Raw genomic sequence first — 24,596 nt, forward strand, 5'->3', positions numbered from 1 at the left:
TAAATTGAAAGATATTTTATTATTTAAACAATGAACCACACTAATAAACCAGATTTCTCTACAGTGATATGTTTTGTTGTTGTTGTTGTTGTTGCGTTTTTACACTTATAACAAAAAAAATACAAACCTAGTTTTTTACATAGATTCACACTTTGAACTGACGTATGTTCAGTTGTATTCTCATTTACATAACAAATTACACACGCGCGTAGATATAAAACATTATGAAAACATACTTTTATATACTAGAAAAATGGTATATATTTATGGCAAGCGGTTCGACGCATAATCCCAAGAAACTAAGTTTTTCATGAGAACCTAGGTTCTCGCTTGAAGATTGCACATGGCTTCCAGAACCCGAGTTTTTTTATACGATATCCTAGGAGAACCTAGGTTCTCATTTGAAAACCAAAGTTCTGGTTCTGAGAACCTAGGTTCAAATGAAAAACCTAGTTTTTTAGGATTATGCGTCGAACTGCTTGCCATAATCCGTGGTTTTCAATTGGAAACCATAGTTCTCATGAGAACCTAGGTTCCCAGAATTACACAGTGAAAAGCATAGTTCTCATGATGAGAACTTAAGTTCTCATCTTTAATACTAAATCCGTGGTTTTCATTTGGGAACCATAGGTTTCCAGAATTACGCGTCGGACGGCGTGAACTTGCTTGTTACGAATACGGGACACATATTATTCAGGGCGCAGGATCAATGTGGTTCACAAATGATTACACACGGGCTGGACAGAATCAAAACACGCCGTTAAATACTTTATTTTATGCAGATATCTCAAGTTGTTGAAATATGTTTGCAAAGTCTTTAGTGCATAAGTTTTTCTTGCACTGTGGGCCGATATCTCAAGATTGAATAATACATTTTTACACATTATCAATAGAGATTAAACTTCTATTTATAACATAATGATTTCTGTAATATATAACAGACATACTTAAAATAGAAAACTTAGAAATAGCCCAATATTGTACCGTACAGTCGTTTGAGGCCCAAGCAAGGGAACTGAATATCTGAAACTCATTTAATGCGGTATCAATGAATTATGTAACGATTGATCTGAATTTGTTTCAATTTTTAGTCTCAAAATAATATTTACAATTAAAGATGTATTTCATAAACAGTTTAATATTTTATTCATGAGTTCAGACCAATGTAGACCGATTTCTTTACTACTTTCATTCCTCAAGAACACCCATGCACGAAAAATGTCGTACATATGAAAAAGAGGCGGTCACCGACGGCTTATGCCTGTTGTATAATCCCAAGAAACCAGGTTCTCATGAGAAACTAGGTTTATGAAATTCCAAGAAACTAGGTTTTTCATGAGAACCTAGGTTCTCATGAGAAACTAGGTTTATGAAATCCCAAGAAACCTTGTTTTTGCATGAGAACCTAGGTCCTCATGAGAAACTAGTTTTTTTTATGAAAACCTAGGTTCTAATGAGAAACTAGGTTTTTCATGAGAACCTAGGTTCTCATTTGAAAACCTTAGTTTACGCTAGAGAACCTAGGTTCTCATGAGAAACTAGGTTTTTCATGAGAACCTAGTTTCTCATAGACACAGAAAACTTAGGTTCTCATGAAAAACTCGTTTTTTTTATGAGAACCTAGGTTCTTATTCTGATAACCAAAGTTCTTGTTTGATATCTAAGGTTTTCACAGGAACCTAGGTTCTCGAAAGCTTTACGCGTCGTTCTCTCGGATATCCTAAGTTTTCATTAGATCCCAAGATTTCATTTGGGAACCATAGGTTCTCATGAAAAACCTTGTTTCTTGGGATTATGCGTCGAACTGCTTGCCATAAATATTTCATTAGAAAATCAATTGCCTTATGCCAACTGTTACATCTGTTGTTTCATCTAAAGTCCAAGTTTACTTCAACGCAGAAAACACTATATACACAAAACGTAATGACAAACCAACAAAGAGAAGTGAAATTTTGTGCATCATAAAAGCCCTAGAACTCCCGGAAGTGGGACACGGTTTGCTATATCCGGGGTAGTTCGCGCACAATGAATTTTCGTTTGCAGGTTCCCTAGCAACGAGGCGGTAAGTGACGTAATCGTCCGTCGTCGCGCGCAGCCAATTGGCACCCACTAGCGTCATGTTGTGGTCGGACACCAGGCGGTTGATGTCAAACAGATATCTGAAATTATTTAATAACGTTATTTAAACTGTGATAATGATTCCCGCACGTGCAATTTATAAGTGATATTATTGTGTACGTAAACATCATGTTCGGCCAAGTATCTTCATAAGTGGATAACCATATTATTTAATAATGAGTATGCAAAACAAATTAGAAAACAGTTTAAATTATTTAATTATATTCAGTCTGGTAGTTCCATTGTGTTGAAAAAAATTGCGACAAACACGACCTTAAATAAATTCAATTTAAAAAGAATATGTGTTTGTATACAAAGTCGTATGCTCTGATTTAAAGTCATAGAATAAAATGTTATTGGTGTTTGATGTACATTGAATAACTGTAAAATAATATGTATACTACATGTTAATAAGTTGCTGACATAAATTCCGCCAAAGAACCAATTTGATTAAGAATAAATATGCAGAAGACTTAATATATTTTCCATAAAATGTCATAATTTATGTCAAAAACGGAACAGCTTATGGTTTTTGAATATATTGTTTAAAATGTAAATTAACACGAAGGAAAAAAATGCTCGCGACTTTCATCTGACACTTAGTGATGACGAGTTCCAAAATGTTGATTTTAGTGCAAGCCTAGAATAGAATCAGAACATAATAACACACGAGCGAACCTTCCGTCACTGGGGTCAGATGAGTACGATGGCATTGTCGTCGCGTTCAGGGGGCCGTCATGTCTGTACAGCATGAAGTAGTAGTAGTGGGGCTTGTTGTCGGGTGGCGTGGGCCCCGAATAGCCGTGGACTAACTCACCTTTGAACATTGACATTATTCTATATAGGTTTAAAAACAATATTAAACACGTTTGCAATAATACCATTGGTTAATGATATTTAGTGGTATTAATATTTTATCATTAGTGAGAGAACTTCGTTCGCCATCGAAACATGTGTTACCATTGATTGAAACCAATAATTAATTCTAGCGAAAGTTCGACCCACTCCCTTTTGCGTATACTTTTAGACAGTAAATAGCGTGTCTAGATGAATTAATGTCGGTTTATGTATGCAAATTTCCCGTTTAAACTGACATTTTCTATTCATTTTTTTACAAGCTTTTAAATTTACAATCAATGTCTTATATATTTTATACGAATTGTTTATAGTCTCATAAACAACGTTTGACTGAAAAAAGTACACATACGATAGTCTGAGTGTTTTACTAGTCATGCATCAGGACGACACTAATTGTTTTATTTGGTAATAAAAACTTATAATGAAAATCTATTTTGATTTCGAAAATATGATTATGATTTCAAAACATCTATGCTAATTTAAGTGTGTTGAACTTTGAATCGCAACTTCTTAAAGCATTTTTCATTTTGCATTTTAAATTTCTTAAGAAGTATCAGCTAGTCCCATGTTAAATAAATATTGTGTCGTATGTTGGCATAAATACAAATCGCTGGATTTCAACCGGTTCAAGAATCACACTCTTTGCATTTACCTATCCAAGACTCAAGCGTTAATCGTGTTTATGTACACTGCTAGCTGTCTATGTATTGTCTTGTTTTGTTTTTGCAAAATTTCATTTTTCTTAAAAGTGGATGGTAACATGAGTTTCTCCCCTGACCATGTTTGTGGAGTTTCAGTGTTCCTATACTTACCAGTGCTGAAGTTACCATCCTTGATGTTTATAAACAAGCCATGTAACTTGGGCCGTTCCTGAGTCCCAACGGTGGGCGATGGAACATCGGGGTCCATGGTCACAATGCTGTACATCTCTCCTAAAACCATAGACGGTAAGCTCATTTTGACAGTCTGTTTCACATCAAAGTGTCGTCTTTTGATAATTATCAGCTTCAAGAACATAACGTTGTGCACCAACATACACACATTTCGAGTGAAATAGATCTTGATAAGAACATCAGTTTGAGTCTGCGTTTGAAAATCACCATTAACACTAGTTGTTGTTTTTTGTGTTTTATTCTAAGATGGTCCACATATTAACGCAACTGGCAGGGCCTTAATAATGCTTATAAGTACAATCAAGCTGAAGGCAAAAACTACACCAACATTACGTTGTGTCTCATTTATTAAATATTATTGACAGTCCATTCAAGTCATATGACCAGTTAAGTTTCTTTTTTTTATTAAAAAGTAATCAGTCAATAACACACGTCAAAATAAATGTAGTTTTGATCTTTCTGGGAAAAGTTAATCCTCTTATTTTTGTTACATCTTATGACCTTAAGTGGCCGTTGTTGCATGAATGCAATTCTGATATTATTTTATTTCCTAAACTAACCACAAATATACATTATATAAACAATTGCGCAGATACAGATATTGAGAGCAAAATTTATTGCAACATGTGAACACTGAAAATTCGATTACATGTAATCAACAATTTAAATTAAGATTATTTTAGTGCATTAAAACGTGATATTTGTTTAAAAATGTACGACTTCAATGTCTTTTGCATCAGCTTTAACAAATGCACACTACCCACCCGTGAAGTCCGATGGAAGGTAACCGGCCTTCTTAAGTGAGTAAGTGACTATGGCCTCGCTCCTCACATCCGCAGTGTGGTAGATCCGGTTTCCTATAGGGTCCAACTGTTGGGCCCCAGCACTGGTAATACAGATTGTGTTTGTAAAGTTGCATGTGTTTGCGCATGGTGACGCAGCCAGGTGACGTTATGAATGAGACCCGAGATTAATGGTCAAGGTTTCACTATTTTATTAAACAATAATATATATTTTTGACAACGGAACCGATATCCTTCCTTTATGCATCGATAGTAAATTGTGTCTTAAATAAACGTCGAGCGTGTAAAATAATTACAAATATGAGTTGTTGTATAATAATGTGTATGCGTTGTTAAAAATAATGTTGTTAGAGAAAATGGGGATTTTGTTAATAAACTGGGTACTGTTTAAATATGTTTTACTAAACTGATTTTACGACTTATGCACATTTGCACATATTACAAATGAGTAATGCGTGAAAGCCTTATTGTGGTACTATGGTATGTTATAAGCCTTTGTTCTCGTTTATGACCACTTATAGTTTCCAAGGTTCTAAAGATTTGCATCCATTGTTTAATACTTGGAAAAATAAAACTTTCAACGAATGGCATTCACTTCAAGCAATGACAAAATTTTCAACGATATGATTATTTCGCGTTCAGTTAATATTTTATAATTTAATGTGTCATGTCGTATATTAGCATCGAGAAGTATTTTTTACAAACGGTTAAATTAGATTATGCTTTGCCTGGATATGTCGCCTATTTCACCTTAAATTCCGTCTCGCTGTACTTAGAAACCTGGTATACCAGTGCTCATGACTATGCCAGTAACTAACAACTGCCCTTCTTGAATAAGAAATAAGGGAATAATGGCCGTTGGAATAATTTCAGGATTAAAAGCCACACCTTTACAAACTGAGCTAGCCGGGCTGATTTTTGCGATGCGATGCAATTTCATTAAATGAAATCATATACGAGTCAAAGTATAATCAACCCAAGAATAGCCATGGTTCCGCCAAAGGTACCTTTCAAGACCCAGAACGACCATAGATCCGTAATATGTCCCTATGAACAAAGTAAGGTCATGGATCAGCCACAGGTTCCCCTGAAGACAATTTAGGACTATGGATCCGCCATAGGGGCATATGAATACCTTGTATAACCATGGATTCTTCATAGTACCTACAAATAACATACCCGAATGTGAACTTGTTACAACAGACCGAGTAGTGTAGAATGGACGTCGTCATGGTAACGTCCAACCAAACCGAAAGCTGAGTAAAATTGCTGAAGAATGGGCGGGGTATTCGGTGCAAAGCTAGAAAAAATACCAAACTGTAACCATGCGAATTCATAATCTAAAACTGTACTTTGTATATAGGTTTTCTTTAACGATAAATGTGCGTTGGCATCAATATAAAATAATATACATTCAGTTAATCGCCGTTGTCACAGAAATATTATAAACCATGTTTAAACAGTAACGAAGAAAACTGGTAACTGGTTATTTTTGGGGAGCTCTTCTTCTAGACAATGCTAGTGGATGATAATCCGAGTCATTGTCAAACATTTGTTCACATTTGTGAATACTATCATTTACTTATTCACATATGTACAGAGTACACGAGACAATTGAGGACGTAAAACAAAAGAATATACGAATATTTTATCTTCACAAATAAAAAATAAAACAGGTGGAATTTTTTAGAGATGCATGAAAATTGTGGTCTTCATTTCAATACTGTGGGAAATGGTATCGTATTGATTTATTTTATTTAAAAAAATTATTTGTACAAAATTTATCCATAGTCGTTTTCATGCTTGAGCAAGCATGCTTGTGTTATATTTACCATTTGTGGAGAACTCCGGGCAATAGAACATTCCGTTCTCCTCTTCTGCGAAGGCGGCCGCATATTCGTCACCCGTGACAACCATCCAATTCAAAGCGACAGGATCTGAGTAAGAATGGAGACGGATTTACTTGTGGTTTCTAAAAGATTCGCGCGATAGGAAACCGGAATATTTATTGCATTCCTACCCAATTGCCCAACTTCCTAAATTTTCCCATCAGTTTTTTTTCACATCTGCGATGAGAATAAAAGGCTCTTAAATTGTTATCAGTCCCGTTAAAAAACATCTTGCCAAGAAGACTTCAGTTGTAGATTTTCAAGAAACAGACACAAATTTTTTCCTGTCTTTCTTGAACATTGGAGGGATTTAATAATCATATAATCTTATTTCAACGAATAGTTTAATGTTTTCAATAAAGTCTTCATTAATTTCATGTCATAAATATATTTATTTATGTGGTAAAACACATATCAGTTTGAGTTATGGTGTTCAAGAAATGAACTTCTAAGAATTTGAAGCATTTCAAGCTTTTGACAGAAAATAGGTCCTTTATTAGCAATGAATTATGAATATAGCAAACACATTTTTCATTTAAACATAATCTGGTGATATTTATATTTCAATTTAAACAATTATTCTTAACTATGCTGCTCAAGATTGGGGCAGTTTATACTGTACTCTTTATTTGGAAGTTTTAAATGTGTTCTTGTTTTCTTGTCAAACAAAACATTAAATAGGTGATTTAGAAGTATGCACATTATCCTTCTGAATGACATTATCTATAAGAGGTAAAACAATAAATTGTAGGGAAAAAATGTTTTAAAACATATTGCTAAAGAGAACACGCCTGGAATATCTAATGGGAATATAATCATGTTCAAACCCGTTGTTTATATATATACAAATATACCGGGTCTATTAACCAATTACCATGTCTGAATAATTGCTTTACTAGATAAGAGCCCTTATCCTGCTTAAACATGGCGACTTACAAATCTTCGATGGAAACATGATATTTCCCATTTAGAAAGTATTACCCAAGTGCGGTACGTAATAGTCCCTCATGGTTACCATCATTATTAAGTTAAATGAGATTTTGACAAGTGTGTCATGTTCCAAAAGCAAAGGCTAAAATAAAAAAAAACGATTTGAACACGGAGTCAAATGAATGCCATTTAATGATAAATACTGGGTTAATAAGAATATAAGTGAAACAACTGTCTGTGCTATGCGCTATGTCAATAGACGGTTTAACTGAAAACAATAGGAACAAGAAACTGAGCCAATAGCTTTTCAAAAAGGTCAGCTAAAGCAACAAATACTTTGACCTGACATAGGAGCAGAATGATATTTCATTATGTTCATATCAAAGGTATTCTGTTTATACAAGTTAGTATTCGAATGTCAATAACGCTATCTAAAGTCACTGCAGGAATACCTGGCAATATGCGTATGTTTTAAACACTTGTTTTAAAGTCATGAATATAGTTATTGAACGTATTCGAAAGAATACTTATTATAAGGGTTAATATGAGTGAATGTAAATATACCGAATGATATATTAAAATTTAGCAGTTTACGGTAAAATACAAACTGGATAAACGTTTCACAGTAATTACATGTTTACAATATCCACGGTCAGCACATTGGGGCTATCACATCAACGTGCTGTGAACAGTTAGAAGAAGTACATATGTGGGCTCTCATATGCATGTGCTGTGAACAGTAAGAGGAGATACACAGGTAGGCTCCTATATGAATCTTCTATGAGCAGTTAGAAGAGATACACAGGTGGGGTCTCATATAAATCTTCTGTAAACAGTTAGAAGAGATACACAGTGAGACTGACATATTTATCTTCTGTGAACAGTTAGAGGAGATACACTGTGCGTCTGACATATGAATCTTCTTTTAACAGTAAGAAGAGATACACAGTGGGACTGACAAATGAATCTTCAGTAGACAGTAAGAAGAGATACACTGTGCGTCTGAGATATAAATCTTCTGTGAACAGTAAGAAGAGATACACAGTGCGTCTGCCATATGAATCTTGTGTGAACAGTAATAAAAGATACACCGTGCGTCTGACGTATGAATCTTCTGTGAACAGTAAGAAGAGATACACAGTGCGTCTGACATATGAATCTTCTGTGAACAGTTATAAAAGATACACCGTGCGTTTGACGTATGAATCTTCTGTGAACGATTAGAAGAGATACACAGAGGGACTGACAAATGAATCTTCTGTGAACAGTTATAAAAGATACACCGTGCGTCTGAAGTATGAATCTTCTGTGAACAGTTAGAAGAAATATACAGTGGGACTGACATATGAATATTCTGTAGACAGTAAGAAGAGATACACTGTAAGTCTGACAAATGAATCTTCTGTGAACAGTTATTAAAGATACACAGTGCGTCTGACATATGAATCGTCTTTGAACAGTTAGAAGAGATACACCATGAGACTGACATATGAATGAGCTGTAAACAGTTAGATTAGATAACATTCGCTCCAGAAGATCCTTTTAGTAGGGCTGTAAAGTGTTTAAGCAAGGAAACGGATACTTTAGTATCGTAATGTAAATGTAAAAGACTGTGACAATCTGCACGTAATAACATCCTAATAAAACGCTACGCATAAACAACTTGCAATGACGTGCTCATTAACCACAGTTATAAATAAAAACAAAACTGCTTCATAAAAATTGTTTGACGGATAGTGAATATAATTGATATATTAGGTTGCAATATTCAAAATATGAAGAGACTTAAGTCTGTTGGAGAAGTCGAGCAAGCGGGGCCTGCTGTCTGAGAAGACTCGCGTGTAAATTCCAATAGGGCGTCATCAAAACTTGAACTTTTACAATTTAGCCAGATTAAGACATTTTCAAACAGTTTTTCAACAAACAGTGTATGGAGCTGTTTAAGACAAATTTGAGTTAAACAATAGAAATGGTGAGTGAAAGAATACAACATATAATACCCCCGTCACACCGGACTGGCGTTCTTACGGCGACCTGAGACTGTGTTTCTGGAAATTTCTGATTGTCGTAGTAAGGACGCAAATGACTTTTTCGGTGAAAAATGATGTTTTTCGTGCTTTTCGCCTTCCCGTCACACCAGCGTCCTGGTTTATGGCGATCTGCGCGTCCTCACGGCGTCCTTAATACGTCCCTCGCAACCTTACAGCGTTCGTACTGCGTCCTTACGGCGACCAAAGCCGACCATACGGCATCTGAGCGGCGTCCTTGACGTTCTTACTGCGATCTTATTGCGGCCATGGCGTCTCCGCAGCGACCGTACGGCGACTGCGCGGCGACCACACGGCAACCATACTGGTAGTATAAAAGGCCGTTTTTTCATTTTCTTTCCAATCGTCGATGCGTGCAGAGAAACACATTCAATAATGCCAAGAAATAAGACGCATGGACGGGGTAAACCCCCAAAAGTAGCTAGTCCGTCACCATCCCCGGATAGGGGCTCGGACAACGACACTCAGTCTGTGGCTAGCAGCATGCACCCAGCTGACAGCCCTGTTAAATTGAACAAAAAGTAAGCTAGCGACCAGAAGCGATTTATCATCATCAGAACAAGAGGTAATGGTAGAGTGGCTAAAGGAGCATCTTATTTTGTACAACAACAAACTCTCATCGTACAAAGACAAGGCCAAGTAGGACGCTCTTTGGTACAAGCGAGCTGTGCTCCTGGAAAAGACGTCAGCATTCTCCATGTGTGGTATCGGTTTATTCGAACTAGGTTTTGCAAGTCGGCGAAATTGAAGTCGGGCTCTGGCTCTGGAGAACGGACGGAACGCGATTTGTGGGTACTGGAGAACTTTAAATTCTTAAAGTCCCATATCCATGGGTTCCAACCACGAACTGTTGTGAGCGTAAGTACCACTTTTGTTTTTTTTCCAAGCTGCATTTGCATTTTAATAATAGTACCAGACAGAAATATATATATATATATATATATATATATATATATATATATATATATATATATATATATATATATATATATATATACTATCGATTCAATGTTTGCATGTCAAAAAGGTAAAATTCTACATGCTATATAAGAAGAGTGATTTCGAATTCATAACATTCGATAAGTAAACACTTATTTTTATTTTCATTTAAATGTCAATGATTATTCTCCGCAATAAAGTTGCATACGTATATTTAATAAATTATACAATTTTATTTATTTGCAGTTGAAGGCAAAGCTCGCATACCAAGGATCGACCCAGGTGAAGATGACCCGGAACTTGCGAATTCAGACGAAATCAAGGGACCGTCTACCTCTATAACAGATGGCGACGAGCCTACAATCCATGATGCCAGACCCAAACGCCCAAGAGTCTCACAAGAAGAAGAAATGTTTGTTAAACGCGTTGGACGAGAGAGGTCGCCAGTGAATTAAGCTGCAGTGAAGTTGCTGGAAATGGTCAAGCCACCTTCTGCACCTAGCGAGCGAGATACCTTCGGTAATTGGCTAAAGTCTGTGATGGTTTTGCCCATCGTTGTGGCGTCAATTCCAACAGGAGCAAACTAGCCTGCTGTATAAGTATCTGGACTTAAACGACCAGGCTCGCTCACAGACGCCGCAGCCGCAGCAACAACAGCCGTGGGGGACCCCGCAACCACCGCAACAACAGTGGCAGCCAGGCCAACAGAGACAAAGCAGCCAGCAATCGCATTGGCAGCGTTTTCCAGAGAATTTGTCGACCACCTTGAGTGCAACTATGGTTCAAGGCACAGAACGAGCCAGCGCTTACTACACTTCGGCCAGTACAGAGCACCCCAAAGAATCCGAACCAGAATATTTGTGCTGCCTCTCCCCCAAATGAAGATACATCATTCAGTGGATGTTTCAGCAATTCTTTCATGGAAATGCTTAGTTAGAACAAGTGAATACCATTAGAAACAAAGCGTTCATTGTTAAGTCGAAAATACTGTTTTTACTGATTGCAGGAATATGTGTTTTTATATACTATCGAAGGAAAGATGATCATACCTTGAAATTTTTTGCCAAGCTGTTTTATATTACCGACAATACATGTACCTTATACTATTATAGTATTATGCTCTTATAGTGTTGTTGACATTTTGTTTATAAACATTATCATGCTCACTAGTTTTCTGTGTTTACGTTGTATTGAAATACCGTTAAATAGAAAATAATTCACTGATGCAATTTTTTTTTATTTTGTTAATTGTTTTATTTATTTATTGCATGAATATTGATTTATTAGGAGTCATTATGTTTAGATAAACCAGTAAAACATTAAATCTCTTTTTGTCAATTTCTTTTCTATCAGATTAAACTTTTTTCATTTTAATAAGGCTCATAAGGGTTTATAAGTGGACAACTTCAAAACAGCAAACAAATGCAGCTATGTTCCTTTGAAAAATAAGTTGGTGTTCTCAGTGACTCAACTACCAGATTATATTATTAAAACCAAAATGTGAAAACACATAAAACTACCTGTAATAATTATAACACTCTGACATATGTTTTTACTTAAACCAAAGAAGAATACGCTGAGTTCTTATTTCGAACTAATCACGAGCACGACTTGCATTGCTCTTGATGACGTCTCATCCTGTTTGCAATGACGTTCATGCGCGACAATTAACGCGTCGTGGAAACCGTTTGTGTAAAACTAATGATTCTTACATTTTCTTTACTAAAAGTTAATAAGCTTGGTACAGTATATGGAATATTTATGATTTGGCATAATCAAACGTAAAATAATCGAATGACATAATCCATATTAATCTAAAGTAGTTTAGATATAAAAAAGATACCTAAAGACAGTTGATGTTTTATTCAATTTCTAGCCTATATTCTTAATATTCTCGTAAACATTTTCATCAGACCTGTATATACTATAGTATCAAGTACTATCTCTAATAATACATATTGTAAGCATGTACATACATGTTTAGTGATAACAGTTTATATATTCAAATTGATTACTTCTCTAAATGTTAACCGTCTACATATTCCAATTGATTACCACTCTTATGATAACAGTCTTTGTACACATGTATTCCAACTAATTACAACTCTAAATGATAACATTCTGCGTTTTCCGACTGATTACATTTCTTGATGATATCATTGAACGTATGCAAATTGATTACAACTCTTTATAACAGTCCAAGTATTCCAAATGGTTACAACTCTAAATCATACTGTCCTGCCAGGGCACAGATCCTGCTTCTGAATTGAAATACAACTTAAAATACTCGCGTTGCTTCTTTGCTGTAGTGCTGTCCCTGTTTGGGCCAAGTGCACGTCCCACGTCCACCATGTTAGCGTTGATCCGCCATGCTCCGAGGACTATGTCATGGTCGACGTCCCCGTGGTCAACGATTGCATTTTGCAAAGTTGGAAATTGCATCCTCATAAGGTTATGAAGGTAGACATAAGCCTCAACAATAAGTCGTGCTGTTTCGGGTATTTGCTGTATCGTCCCTAAAAGAACTTGCCAGCGCTGGGCAAGAATACCGAACGCATTTTCAACAATTCTTCTGCCACGAGAAATGCGATAGTTGTAAATGCGCTGCTCCTTTGTAAGGTTTCGAGCCGAAAAAGGTTTCATCATGTAAGTTCGGAGACAGAACGCATCATCACCAAGAAGAAAGTATGGCGTGTCTTGGTCGTCATTTGGAAGAGGTGATGGTGGTGGTAAACCTATAGATCCATTAGAAAGGCACTCCTTTAGCTCCGAGTTGTTGTAGATCATGGCTTCCGACATGTATCCATCTCCCCCACATCTATCCAAAGGAATTTATAATCGGCATCAACTTATCCCATCAACACAATGGAGAAGAACCCCTTGTAGTTGTTGAAAAGGTTTCCACTACTAGGGGGCTTTCTAATTGCAACATGCTTTCCATCTAAAGCAACACACGCGTGAGGGACGTTCCAGAGGCGCTCAAAGTTCGTCGCCACTGTTAGCCATTCTTCAGGCGGTGTAGGGCACTTAATTAGCTCATCTTGGTTTTCGTCGACGATGGCTTGGCACACATACTTCACTACAAGGGACAGTGTATTGGCCGGAGGTCGAAAGTCAAACTCTATGCTGGCATACAGCTCGCCAGTCGCCAGATGGCGTAGGGTTGCTGCCAATTTTGTTCCCGGATCGATATATAAATTCAAAATTTGACATGCTCTTTAATTACACCATGCTAATTTCATATGTATATCATACCAAACTTTATATTTCGTTGTTTCCTTTCCTAAGTTAATGATGCTATGTGTACGGACGTGATTTCACATGCCCATGTGCATGAACATATACTTTTTCTCTTTTGATTATTGTTTTTTCTCTTATTCAATAAGCTTAAGCATGTTTGTTCGTTAAGTACGGCAATAATTTCATGATGATTCCCGAAAGTAGGTATGAGCACATAGTCGTAAGAGCACTTGAATACGTGAGTTCGCCCATGAACACATGGTAAGGTTTCGATATGACCTAATATGTGTTTAAAACAGCAAACAATATCCAACAAACGAATGAATTATCAAACATAGTATGTGTACTGATGTGGCTCTGTAATTTCTGTTTGAAAAGTTTATTAAATATGCAAAATGAGAAAGCATGCTTAAGAGCGAGTTTCACAGATGTTATATGGCTATTATGCTGTTTATATACCATAGTCGCTACAACGTTTACAAATGGCAGGTTCGAAATAATTCGTTTTCTTTACACTCATGATCGCGTTGAAAGTTAATTATTCACGTTTTAATTCGCAATGTATTTACTGAATCACGACAAATGTCAAAACAAAACAGAAAATGCATGGTTGTTTCATTGATCTATAAACATACAATGGATTGAATATAAATGATTTAAAATTAACGTTTTCAAACTATTATTAAATCTTTTTCCCAGAATATGCTATCCTATTTATAGCTGAGCTTCCTATACCTTTATCAATGATAATCAGCGAGGTATGCCGATTAGAAAAATCGAGCTATCTCAATCGGAATGGCTCGGTCTTTTACATTGTCGCCATTGTGAAGAATTTTTTCATGGTATGATAACTTAGACGAGCTGCTTCGCAGCATCGTCAAAAAAGATTGCTTTATATAGGCGTTGATATGGTCGCCCTAAAGACGCACTGGGGTCGCAGTAGGAACGCGCTAGTCGTAGTAGGGTTGCAATAGACGCCGTAAGGACGCAATGAAGTCGCAGTAAGAACGCCATAGTCGTAATGAGGACGCAATAGACGTACAAAGGACGTACTAAAGTCGCAATAAGGTCGCCTTACGGTCGCCTTGCAGTCAATGATCATTTTCTGTAGGTTTGAGCGGCGACCACACGACGTCCATAGCGACCTTACAGCGACCCTACCACGTCCCTACTACAACTTTAGCGTCTCTACGGCGTCCCTACGACGTCCTTAACAGAACGCCGTAAAAACGCCGGACTTCATGTTCAAAGTAGTCGCCGTGGGCTCGCGTCCTGAGCAATTTTCGGCGACCTCCCTGCGTTCTCTTGGGGTCTTACTGCGTCCCTCCGGCGTCTATGGCGTCCTCACTGCGACCTGGGTCGCCGTAAGGTCGCAGTTAGGACGCCAATCCGGTTTGACGGGGGTATAACGCACATGATTTATAAAAAAAATCGCAAACATAATACCAAATGTAAAAAGGTTATTTAAAGATCTCAATCTTTCATAAATATATTTCTATCAAAAGTCTGATCTGTGTATTAGAGAACAATTTACAAATGCCTGGTTGGCAATAAATTTGGCGTTGTACAATGAATAAAACCGTTTACCTCCCAAATTAAGTCCTTGTACGAAATCGTGAATAGGCCAAAGGTCGGTCCCGTTGACACGTAAAATGATGTTTCTAAGTTGTTCCGTCACATTCACCGGTTCGGAATGCTTGTAAAGCAGGAATATGTATGGATTTTGAAGATTGAAGCTGAGTGTCGGGCCATGGTACTCCTTAACAGCCTGAAATATTAAATAATGTTTTTGTTTTGTTGATAATTTAATAGCTATTAAAGCTTTCGTCTTATATATAAATGTATTTTATTGAATATTTCTTAAATATAATTGAGGGGATAGACGTCGTTTCGATTTTACTTGTAAATCTTACAAACAAAGTAAAGAACAAGCAAATATGTGTTGGTGTTACAGGACAAAACAGTTGACAAATCGTTAAGTTGCTCCCGAGAAATAAACAACAACATAATTTACTTGACGAAAAGCGGCATTTAAAGGGGCCTTTTCACAGATTTTGGCATTTTTTAACTTATTCATTAAATGCTTTATATTGATAAATGTAAGCATTGGATCGTAAAAGCTTCAGTAAAAAATCAAGAATAAAATTTAAAAAAGGAAAATAACATTGCCCGGAGCAGGGTTCGAACCAGTGACCCCTGGAGTCCTGCCAGAGTCCAGAAGTAAAAACGCTTTAGCCTACTGAGCTATTCCGCCGTGTACACAGACTTGATGTATTTTATACCTTATATAAGCAATCTTCGTAGTTTCACAAAATTTAACGACAAAAACAGAACTCTCCAAATTATTCAATCGTTTCGCGTTGCAACGCTTTATAATTTTTAGGTTTTAAAATCGTCAAAAGATGCATATAATGGCTATATTAGACCATGATAAATAGTCAGTATTACTGTTTCCTCACAAATATCATAACTAAAACGAAAATTTTCGAATCTGAAACAACTTTTTTCAATTTTGTCAATTTACCAAAGCGTGAAAAGATCCCTTTAAGACACATCGAAAACGTGTATTTCAATGTTTCCATTCACACATTTGAGTTAAGTGTTATTGTAGCGAATATAACTTATGTAATGGTCGACACAATGAAAAAGGTTTACCGATTTATTTCAATGGGTTATACGGCTAACTAACCTGCCCACTGCTGAGATCGTTTCCCCTAACGTTAACGTAAACGGCATGAGCGAACAAGTATCCGGCGTCATAAACAATCAACGTGTAGTAATCTGTAGCGTTATAACTCCAGGTTATGTTGGGTCTGCATGAAAAAGGATTTGTAATTTATTGCTTTTCTAGGTGATAAAATATAAATTCAACCAAATTCTTTATGGACGACACAATTTACAAGGGTCTGAAAAACGGTCTTAAATTCGATTTATATTTACACGAACTTATAAAGGCAAATAACATGTAACATTATATTGTATTTCAATATAGATGTAAATTCAAAAATGTACAAAACACAGTGCTGATATAACATTTAACAAAGCGTTTATCATTTGAAAAAAAAAGACAAACAAACTAACGAATTGTGGGAACAGATAATGTTCGGAACCTAAAAACGATATTGCGTGGACTGTAATCACTTGCGTCACTTTTTTGCTGAAATTCATCTTAAAAGAGCCAATCGATTGTTTTACTTCTTATGCGGTATATATTCGGAACATAAATAAAAATCATAAATGACCAACATCGCATCTCTCTATTCCGTGCAAATCTAAATAATCAGCATAACAAAATGAAGCATCAGTCAAATAGAATGAAAAGGCATTTACGTGTTTCGAACAAACCACGGCGTCTCGACGTCATCTGAAAGTGGGTCGACGTCAATATTAATCCTCTCTTTGCCATCCCAGGTGTACGTCGTGCCGCATCCAGTGTAGTTTCCTGAAAAAAAACGGTAATACTTTAAACGATAAGCATTTAAGTTTTACAAAGACAATCTTTCGTTAACAGATTTATACGATTGAAAAATATTTGAAGAGAAACATGACAACGAATTTTATTAATGCGATACATTTACTTAAGTAAGTGTCATTTATGTTTTTTAAATTCAAATTATAACTTTTTATGTTCTTGATTTGTTTTTGTTTTAAAAAGGAGAAAACGGACCCCGGACTACTTACTTCCGATTGATACGAACCGCACATAGAGGAACCTGTCAATGGAATTAATCACGTTGCTTTTGAAAAGCCGGGTACCAAGACTGTCAGCAACATCCGGCCGGATATTCACGCACTTCGGGTCAATGGTTGCTCCTTGTCCCGGGCATCTGGTAGGGTACTGTCTCCCGAACCAAAATGCGTCGTTGTCCATGAATTGAGTCTTGACCTTGTCAATACAGTCGATAAGTGCGCTCGTGCGATTCTGTTCGGAACATGGTGTTGCCAGTACCGTTGCTGAAACAGGCAATTAAATTCAAATAAAAATATTCATGTTCTGAGAAAACTGGGCTTAATGCATGTGCGGAAAGTGTCATACCAGATTAGCCTGTGCAGTCGGCACAGGCTAATCAGGAACGACTCTTTCCGCTTGTATGGTATTTTTAGTTTCAAGGAAGTCCCTCCTTACCGAAAATCAAGTTTAGGCGGAAAGTGTCGTCCCTGATTAGCATGTGCGGACTGCACAGGCTTATCTAGAATGACACTTTACGCACATGCATCAAGACCAGTTTTCTCAGATCACGGCTAATATAATCTGTTAACATGACCATCCGGCTCATCGTTTGTAAGTCTGATTGCTTGTTGAAGCTATGATTTTCGGATACAAATAATGTATGTATCGTAATTACCTAATATTTTGGTAGGTTGTCGCAGTCCCTAGTTTAAGACGTAGTCAAAATACATCATCCCTTCCCGTCCCTTCCCCGAATGTGTTGCATTATTTGCACTCTTAAAATGAGTAATACACTAATTCTGTTCCAATATTAACAATATGCAATTGAGTTATACACTATTTCATTGAATTCCACGTTGCAGTTAGTATGTTAAACGCGTCTAAATAAACTCGTTTGCAATCTCAAAGGTAATCCAATAAGGACAATACAATTAATTCGGAAATAACGACTATGTAAAGAAAACCATTTAAAAAAAGATGGGGGCTTCTCGGTATATGTGATTGGATGATTGTAATTGTTTTAATTTTTGACCGTTAATTATCATGCAATATACAGTCAAGTTACCATTACCGGATCAGTAGCGTAATTAAGTTGTTCCGGTGGAAAACAATACATGTTTTCAGACTTCTTTGACACCAGTTTGATTAAATACTACCTAAGCTTTCTGATACAGCACGAAACTAATTTTTACACGAAGGCAAAATGTATTTGTGTTCCCTTTTTTCGCCGCAGAATTCATGCACTAACGGATCAGTTGCAGCCATAACGGATCACATGACTGAAACCACTCAGGGGGCATCTAACACGCTATTTGAACTGTCGAAACATAAAAAGTGTCGTTTCCAATGACCAAGTTATATTGCCAGTTATAAATTATATTCAATTTTTTTTATTAATTGTTTTCTATATGTGATCTTGCATCCACACTTTACGCACGGTGTTCTTGTGTGAACTATCTGTTGAAAATCCTAAAACGATCGAAAAGATATGGGCATCTTTTAAACCATGTAAATAATTTTGAATCATATCTAATCATCGATATTGTACATTGAACATAAATAAAACATTAAGATTGAGATAATTTATTGTAAGAATCAACAAGATTTGCATATATTTTAATATAATATATTATCAATACGTATATTATCACGCTTGATCCGTTATTCACCTAATTCTACATTTCATATAAGGTGCTGCAAAATCTTAAACACGAATCAAAACTGAAATGTACTTTTGTAGGCAGAAAGACTACCGTAATAACTCAATGTTTTCGGACACTTAAAAATAATTATTTTGTTTCGTGTCCGAAAATTTAGATACGAAAAATATTCACAATATTCAGGTGTCCGAAAACTAAGAGTCGATAATTGAAGTATCCGAAAATAGCCTCAATTGTATCAACGATTACCGGTAATAGCACGTGCTTGTAAAATACCATACCATGTAGTATAAATTACATTTATATATGTTTGCACTGCATTTTGAATAATTTTAAATGCTTAATTTATTTTACAGAAAGTTACTACAAGGTTGTACTTTGACCAACGAGTTTAAAGATGAGCATGGGATGTACCGATACTCGCTTGTATGAACCTGTAATTAACTCAATAAAAAAAGCAAACTATGAATTCTTTGTTTGTTCATTTCCGATAGTTTCCGATAGTTGTTGTCTAACACCTTCCATTGTTCGTTAAACTTGCAATAGGGTGCATCGGGCAAAACCATTGTTTAATACCGGTTTACAAGGTTATTTACCCAATAACGCAAATTTAATGGTCCGTTGCCCTCAGCATGCAGCTGCCAGGTTTTATGATCTTAATCTGGTTGTAAAACCCCGTGATCTAAGTGCCATTAAATATCGAAAACAGGACCGAAATTTGGTAAAATAGCGCTGTAAAATATACTGTCCGAAAACTTAGAGACATTAGTTATGGACGAAAACCGTGTATCCGAAAATTTAGAGTCACGAAAAAATAATTATTTTTGCTAAAAAAAGGGGTGTCCGAAAACTTAGAGTGTCCGAAAACATAGAGTAATTACGGTACTAAATGGCCTTTAAATTAATGCGTAAACTTCTAACTTTCCAACAGAGTTATTGCATGTGGCCGCGAAAAATGTTCAACCTCGATTTGGAAACGAGACGGAAGTCAACAAAGTCGTATATACATGTCAGCAATACATACCGAAACGTTTGACAAAGAGTAGATCCGATTACGACTCAATCAATGCGTTTTAAAGCACATGCCTTGAAGATGCTGTGTGCAAAATATCATTAAAAAATGTCAACCATTTATCGCGATACGCAGTCTTGAACATCAAAGTGATCCGCTATGGGTAATGATCCGGAAAAGGTAACTTGACTGTATCATTGCTTAAGCATATTGAAACTTGACAGTATTAAACAGTGTAATGGTTTTACAAATGTATACATTTCTTTTTCAATTTAAAGTTACATTATGGGCATTTTTCGCTGTTGAATTGAGCTTAAAAGAATTAACAGGTCAACAGTGTTAGTTAAAATATGGTTACTGATCAATTATCTGCAACTCATCTTGCTTCCAGTTGTTTATGACAAATATATATAATATTCGATATTTTACATGACTGGTGAGTCATGTAAGCCGAAATGATCCGTAAAAAATAGTGTCTGTGTGTCGTATGAACGAATCTGTACTAAAGCCAAATTTAAATTCACATCGTAAATCGAATTATTTCTGTCGTCAGTTGTCAAAACGAAAGTACGGTTGATATTCAAATGCTTTAGTTTTCTCTTTCCGGGATAGTGTTTTGATATGTTGTTTCTGCATTAACAAATATAAGTGTATATGAAGTGAAAACACCAAAAATAGACAACGGTGGGGATAGACACCTATCAACGGATATATGCCCATATATCACTTTAACTATATCAGAAACTCTCGAGCAAACAATGTGACTGCACTGGTGATAATACGTAGTTATATAATAGAATTCATAATTTCTACAAAAACACGTACAAAGTTTGAAAACGATACAATATATATTGTGGGGATGGTTTTAAAAATATAAATTATAATCGTTAGGTATTTGTGCTTTGTTGGTGTGAAAATGTTCTTAATCACTATCTACAGTCGTTCAGAAGGTATTTAAAAGTAAGCTTACTTTGCATAGCACTCTTTCTTATATTTAAAAAATTGATTTTTTGTAAACTTAAAAATGAGCGCATAGGTTTAAGGCTGCTACGTCATAAAATACTAATTTTACCAAATGAACATGGTGCTGGGTTCAATAAACGCATATGACATCATTTGAAGCATTGTCAGTTTTCATTCATTGCCACATTTGATTCATATTCGCCTCATCACTATGACGTATAAGCTTTAAATGACCAGCACATTAATAATGGTTACCACGGATATAAATGTATTTGGGACAACTATATGTATTAAAGCTGGGAAAACTATATGTATTTAAGCGTTTTATTTATTTTCAAAATCAAATCCGATATGTAAAGATTAAACACCTCACGCTTTTTAGTTGTTCGCAAGCGAATGTTACTGCCATAAAATTCAAGTCGGTCTGCTCTTAACTAGGCTAAGAACGATAACCACCGCATCTGCCTGTGCACACTGATTAGCCTGTTTATACTTCACAACTAGTACACTGCATACTTTGAGTGTGTGTATGTTATCAATCGTGTTTAACAGCTTGTGCGACGACATTGGCCAGTTTGTCATTGAAATCTGTACATATTGGCTGCGTTCAGGAAAAAACGGGGCTTAATCCATGTCAAATAAGTGGTGTCATTTGCACACAAATTAACCTGTGCAGTGGGCGCAAGCTAATCAAGGACGACACTGTTTGATTTTATGGTGTTTTTTCGCTTAAAGAGAGTCTCTGGTACTGGGATGACAATTAATACATATGCATTAAGCACTGTTTTCCCAAAATGAAGGTTAAATTATCTTTTTTATTAATGATTAAAAAAAATATAAAAAGTGATAATAACTTCAAAGTAACCTTGCTGACAAGGCAAATAAACAAAATCACTGTAAAATCAAATAAACAACCAATGAGTTAAAAAATTACCTTGTGGTATTTTTAGTAAACATCTAAACGGGACCTTTTCACAGTTTGTCATTAAATGCTTAACATTGATAAATGTTAACATTGGATCTTAAAAGTTCCATTAAAAAAACCAGAATAAAATTAAAGAAACAAACAAACTCTCAACTGGGCTCGAAGCTTTGATCCCTGGAATAAAAGTATATCGTTTAGACCACTCGGACATCCGTGCTCATATAATGAGAGATGTATTTTATACTTTATATAAGCAACCCTCGTAGTATGAAAAAATATAACGACAACGACAGAACTCTCCAAATTATTAAAACGTTTAAATATGTCAATTTACCAAAACGTGAAAAGGTCCCTTTAATGCCTTAAGACTTGCAAATTGAATGTCTTCAATACACTGTCAGATCTTAGATCATGAATACATTACAGGTTTAGTAGTTGCCTGTTACCCTGGGGCCAGTAGATTTAGGTCCCCTGGAAACACAACTTTAAAAGTTGCTTACAGTTGGGCTAAAAAGCAGGACAACTAGCTTTTTCAAAGCTTGACACAACTCAATCCAATTAAACAAACAATACAAATGGGCAACTGTGGATCAATTAGGCCCGGCTCACAACAATACAAGATGCATTAAAAGTATGTCATGTCGGCAAAATTGTTGCTCAATAATTTAAAGCAAATGAACAAAGTACAAGATACACATAACACAACATGTACATGATTCTAGACTTGTTATTCTTTAGCAAGGCAGCCAAAATTCTAAAGATGGTTGCCAGTGCAGAAACCAATTGCGAAAAAAAGAAAAGAAATATAGTTTTTATTTTGTCTAAGTTATCTCAATAACATAAATATGAGGATAAACAGTGCACCCACATCTCGACCTGTGCTTTAAGATACAATCTTTCTAAATTTGAATGGGTTTTGTTCATTTCAAACTTCAGATATAAAAAGCTATCACATACTTTTGAAAACTGAGTTTCGTCTAAGATCAATAGCGAACAACTTTATTGCCATCAGCGCTTTGATTAATCTATATGACTAAACGTGTGTTAACTACACCTAAAATCACTGTAAGTCGCGCACATGGTAACAAAAACACATTCAAATGCACGAGGTCGTAAAATGCGCGTGACTTAATTCTGTACATGTTAAGGTTTAAGGACGTTTACAGCGGTGTGATTAAAGCATAATGTTTCTGTTGCGTGTTTTAAGTGTCAATTTTCAGAACACAAATATTATTAATTAATACATCGGTATGCACAGTTTGAATCAAACATTTTATGAAGGCTTTCTATACGAGTCTTGGTTAAGTATAGTAAGCACAAGGATAAATGGTATATCTTATTTAAAATAATTAATGTCAGGGTATGTGCCAATATCTCCGTTAAACTGTAGTAGTAGTAGTAGTAGTAGTAGTAGTAGTAGTAGTAGTAGTAGTAGTAGTAGTAGTAGTAGTAGTAGTAATAGTAGTAGTAGTAGTAGTAGTAGTAGTAGTAGTAGTAGTAGTAGTAGAAGAAGTAGTAGTAGTAGTAGTAGTAGTAGTAGTAGTAGTAGTAGCAGTAGTAGTAGTAGTAGTAGTAGTAGTAGTAGTAGTAATAGTAGTAGTAGTAGTAGTAGTAGTAGAAGTAGTAGTAGTAGTAATAGTAGTAATAGTAGTAGTAGTAGAGTAGTAGTAGTAGTAGAAGTAGTAGTAGTAGTAGTAGAAGTAGTAGTAGTAGTAGTAGTAGTAGTAGTAGTAGTAGTAGTAGTAGTAGTAGTAGTAGAAGTAGTAGTAGTAGTAGTAGTAGTAGTAGTAGTAGTAGTAGTAGTAGTAGTAGTAGTAGTAGTAGTAGTAGTAGTAGTAGTAGTAGTAGTAGCTGTAGTAGTAGTAGTAGAAGTAGTAGTAGTTGGAGAAATAGGAATAGTACTAATTGTTGTTGTTGTTATTCTTATTGTTTTTGAAGTAAGCAAACAGCTCACTCACTGTACGTCAGAAAATAAAGAATTGATCAACCAAATTGCTTGTCCAGTTGATAACGCTCACTTATTGGTTCCATCGTGTGTGTTGTTGTTGATTTTTTTGTATCCGACGATTCGATACGTCAACACAACTTTCGAAATAAGAACTGAGGCAATATATTATTCATAGATATACAAAATGCATAATCAGTACACAAATATGCACATAATTATCACTAAAATCTCGCTTGTAGCGGTGATTATATCTCACTCGTATCAAAAAGGGGCAGACGGTCCATGTACATGCTTTTGTCTTTTTATATAGTTAATATAATATTAAAGCTAAATGTGCAAATAGATTATTAGAAATTTTGCTCAAAATTATGATCGACAATATCGTTGAAAGTAATAAATGTACTTACCAAGATGAGTTACAACGACGACAGCAAACATCCGCATCATACTGCCTTTTTTCAAACGACTAGACGTTTCGTTTATGTCTTCTGACGTTACGCAAGTAATAACTGATCCTTGGTCACTATTTAATGTTGAAATTCATGAACCACTTAAGGTACAAATGCACAATATCAGCGTATCAGTGTTATTCACCGAACATTACTCATAATGAAACGGTATTTATATGTTCCCACAATTACTACGTCACCGCATGTTCAGTGACTTAGTCCGCGCCTTTATTTGTTCTAGGTTTATGCC

The 24,596-nt window shown here is 35.8% G+C and overlaps 1 protein-coding gene across 2 annotated transcripts; it reads right to left on the reverse strand.

Annotated features, from left to right (window-relative positions):
* Positions 1-24,596, reverse strand: LOC127850277 (uncharacterized protein C56G2.4-like). Of its 2 annotated transcripts, none has more exons than XM_052383197.1 (11): positions 24,305-24,596; positions 17,400-17,672; positions 17,049-17,160; positions 16,408-16,531; positions 15,306-15,486; positions 6,505-6,609; positions 5,852-5,972; positions 4,634-4,755; positions 3,789-3,905; positions 2,797-2,935; positions 1-2,159 (listed from the first exon to the last, which is right to left on the reverse strand). In XM_052383197.1, exons 1-11 carry the CDS (start codon positions 24,342-24,344, stop codon positions 1,886-1,888), a joined length of 1,608 nt encoding a protein of 535 aa, XP_052239157.1. In that variant the 5' UTR covers positions 24,345-24,596; the 3' UTR covers positions 1-1,885. The 2 variants fall into 2 exon arrangements, with proteins under 2 accessions (XP_052239157.1, XP_052239148.1); XM_052383188.1 differs by having other exon boundaries at positions 3,789-3,908; positions 24,305-24,593.

The sequence above is a fragment of the Dreissena polymorpha genome, chromosome 1 (genome assembly GCF_020536995.1).
Source record: "Dreissena polymorpha isolate Duluth1 chromosome 1, UMN_Dpol_1.0, whole genome shotgun sequence".
Classification (NCBI taxonomy): Eukaryota; Metazoa; Mollusca; class Bivalvia; order Myida; family Dreissenidae; genus Dreissena; species Dreissena polymorpha.

What these genes read in the sequence shown, in the direction of transcription:
- LOC127850277 (XM_052383188.1), bottom strand. Translation starts at nt 24,344, where the DNA reads ATGATGCGGATGTTTGCTGTCGTCGTTGTAACTCATCTTG. An exon ending in GCGGTTCGTATCAATCGGAA is followed by an intron (nt 17,161 to 17,399) that starts GTAAGTAGTCCG and finishes GTTTTTTTTCAG; the next exon opens with GAAACTACACTGGATGCGGC. An exon ending in TCTGACCCCAGTGACGGAAG is followed by an intron (nt 2,160 to 2,796) that starts GTTCGCTCGTGT and finishes AAATAATTTCAG; the next exon opens with ATATCTGTTTGACATCAACC.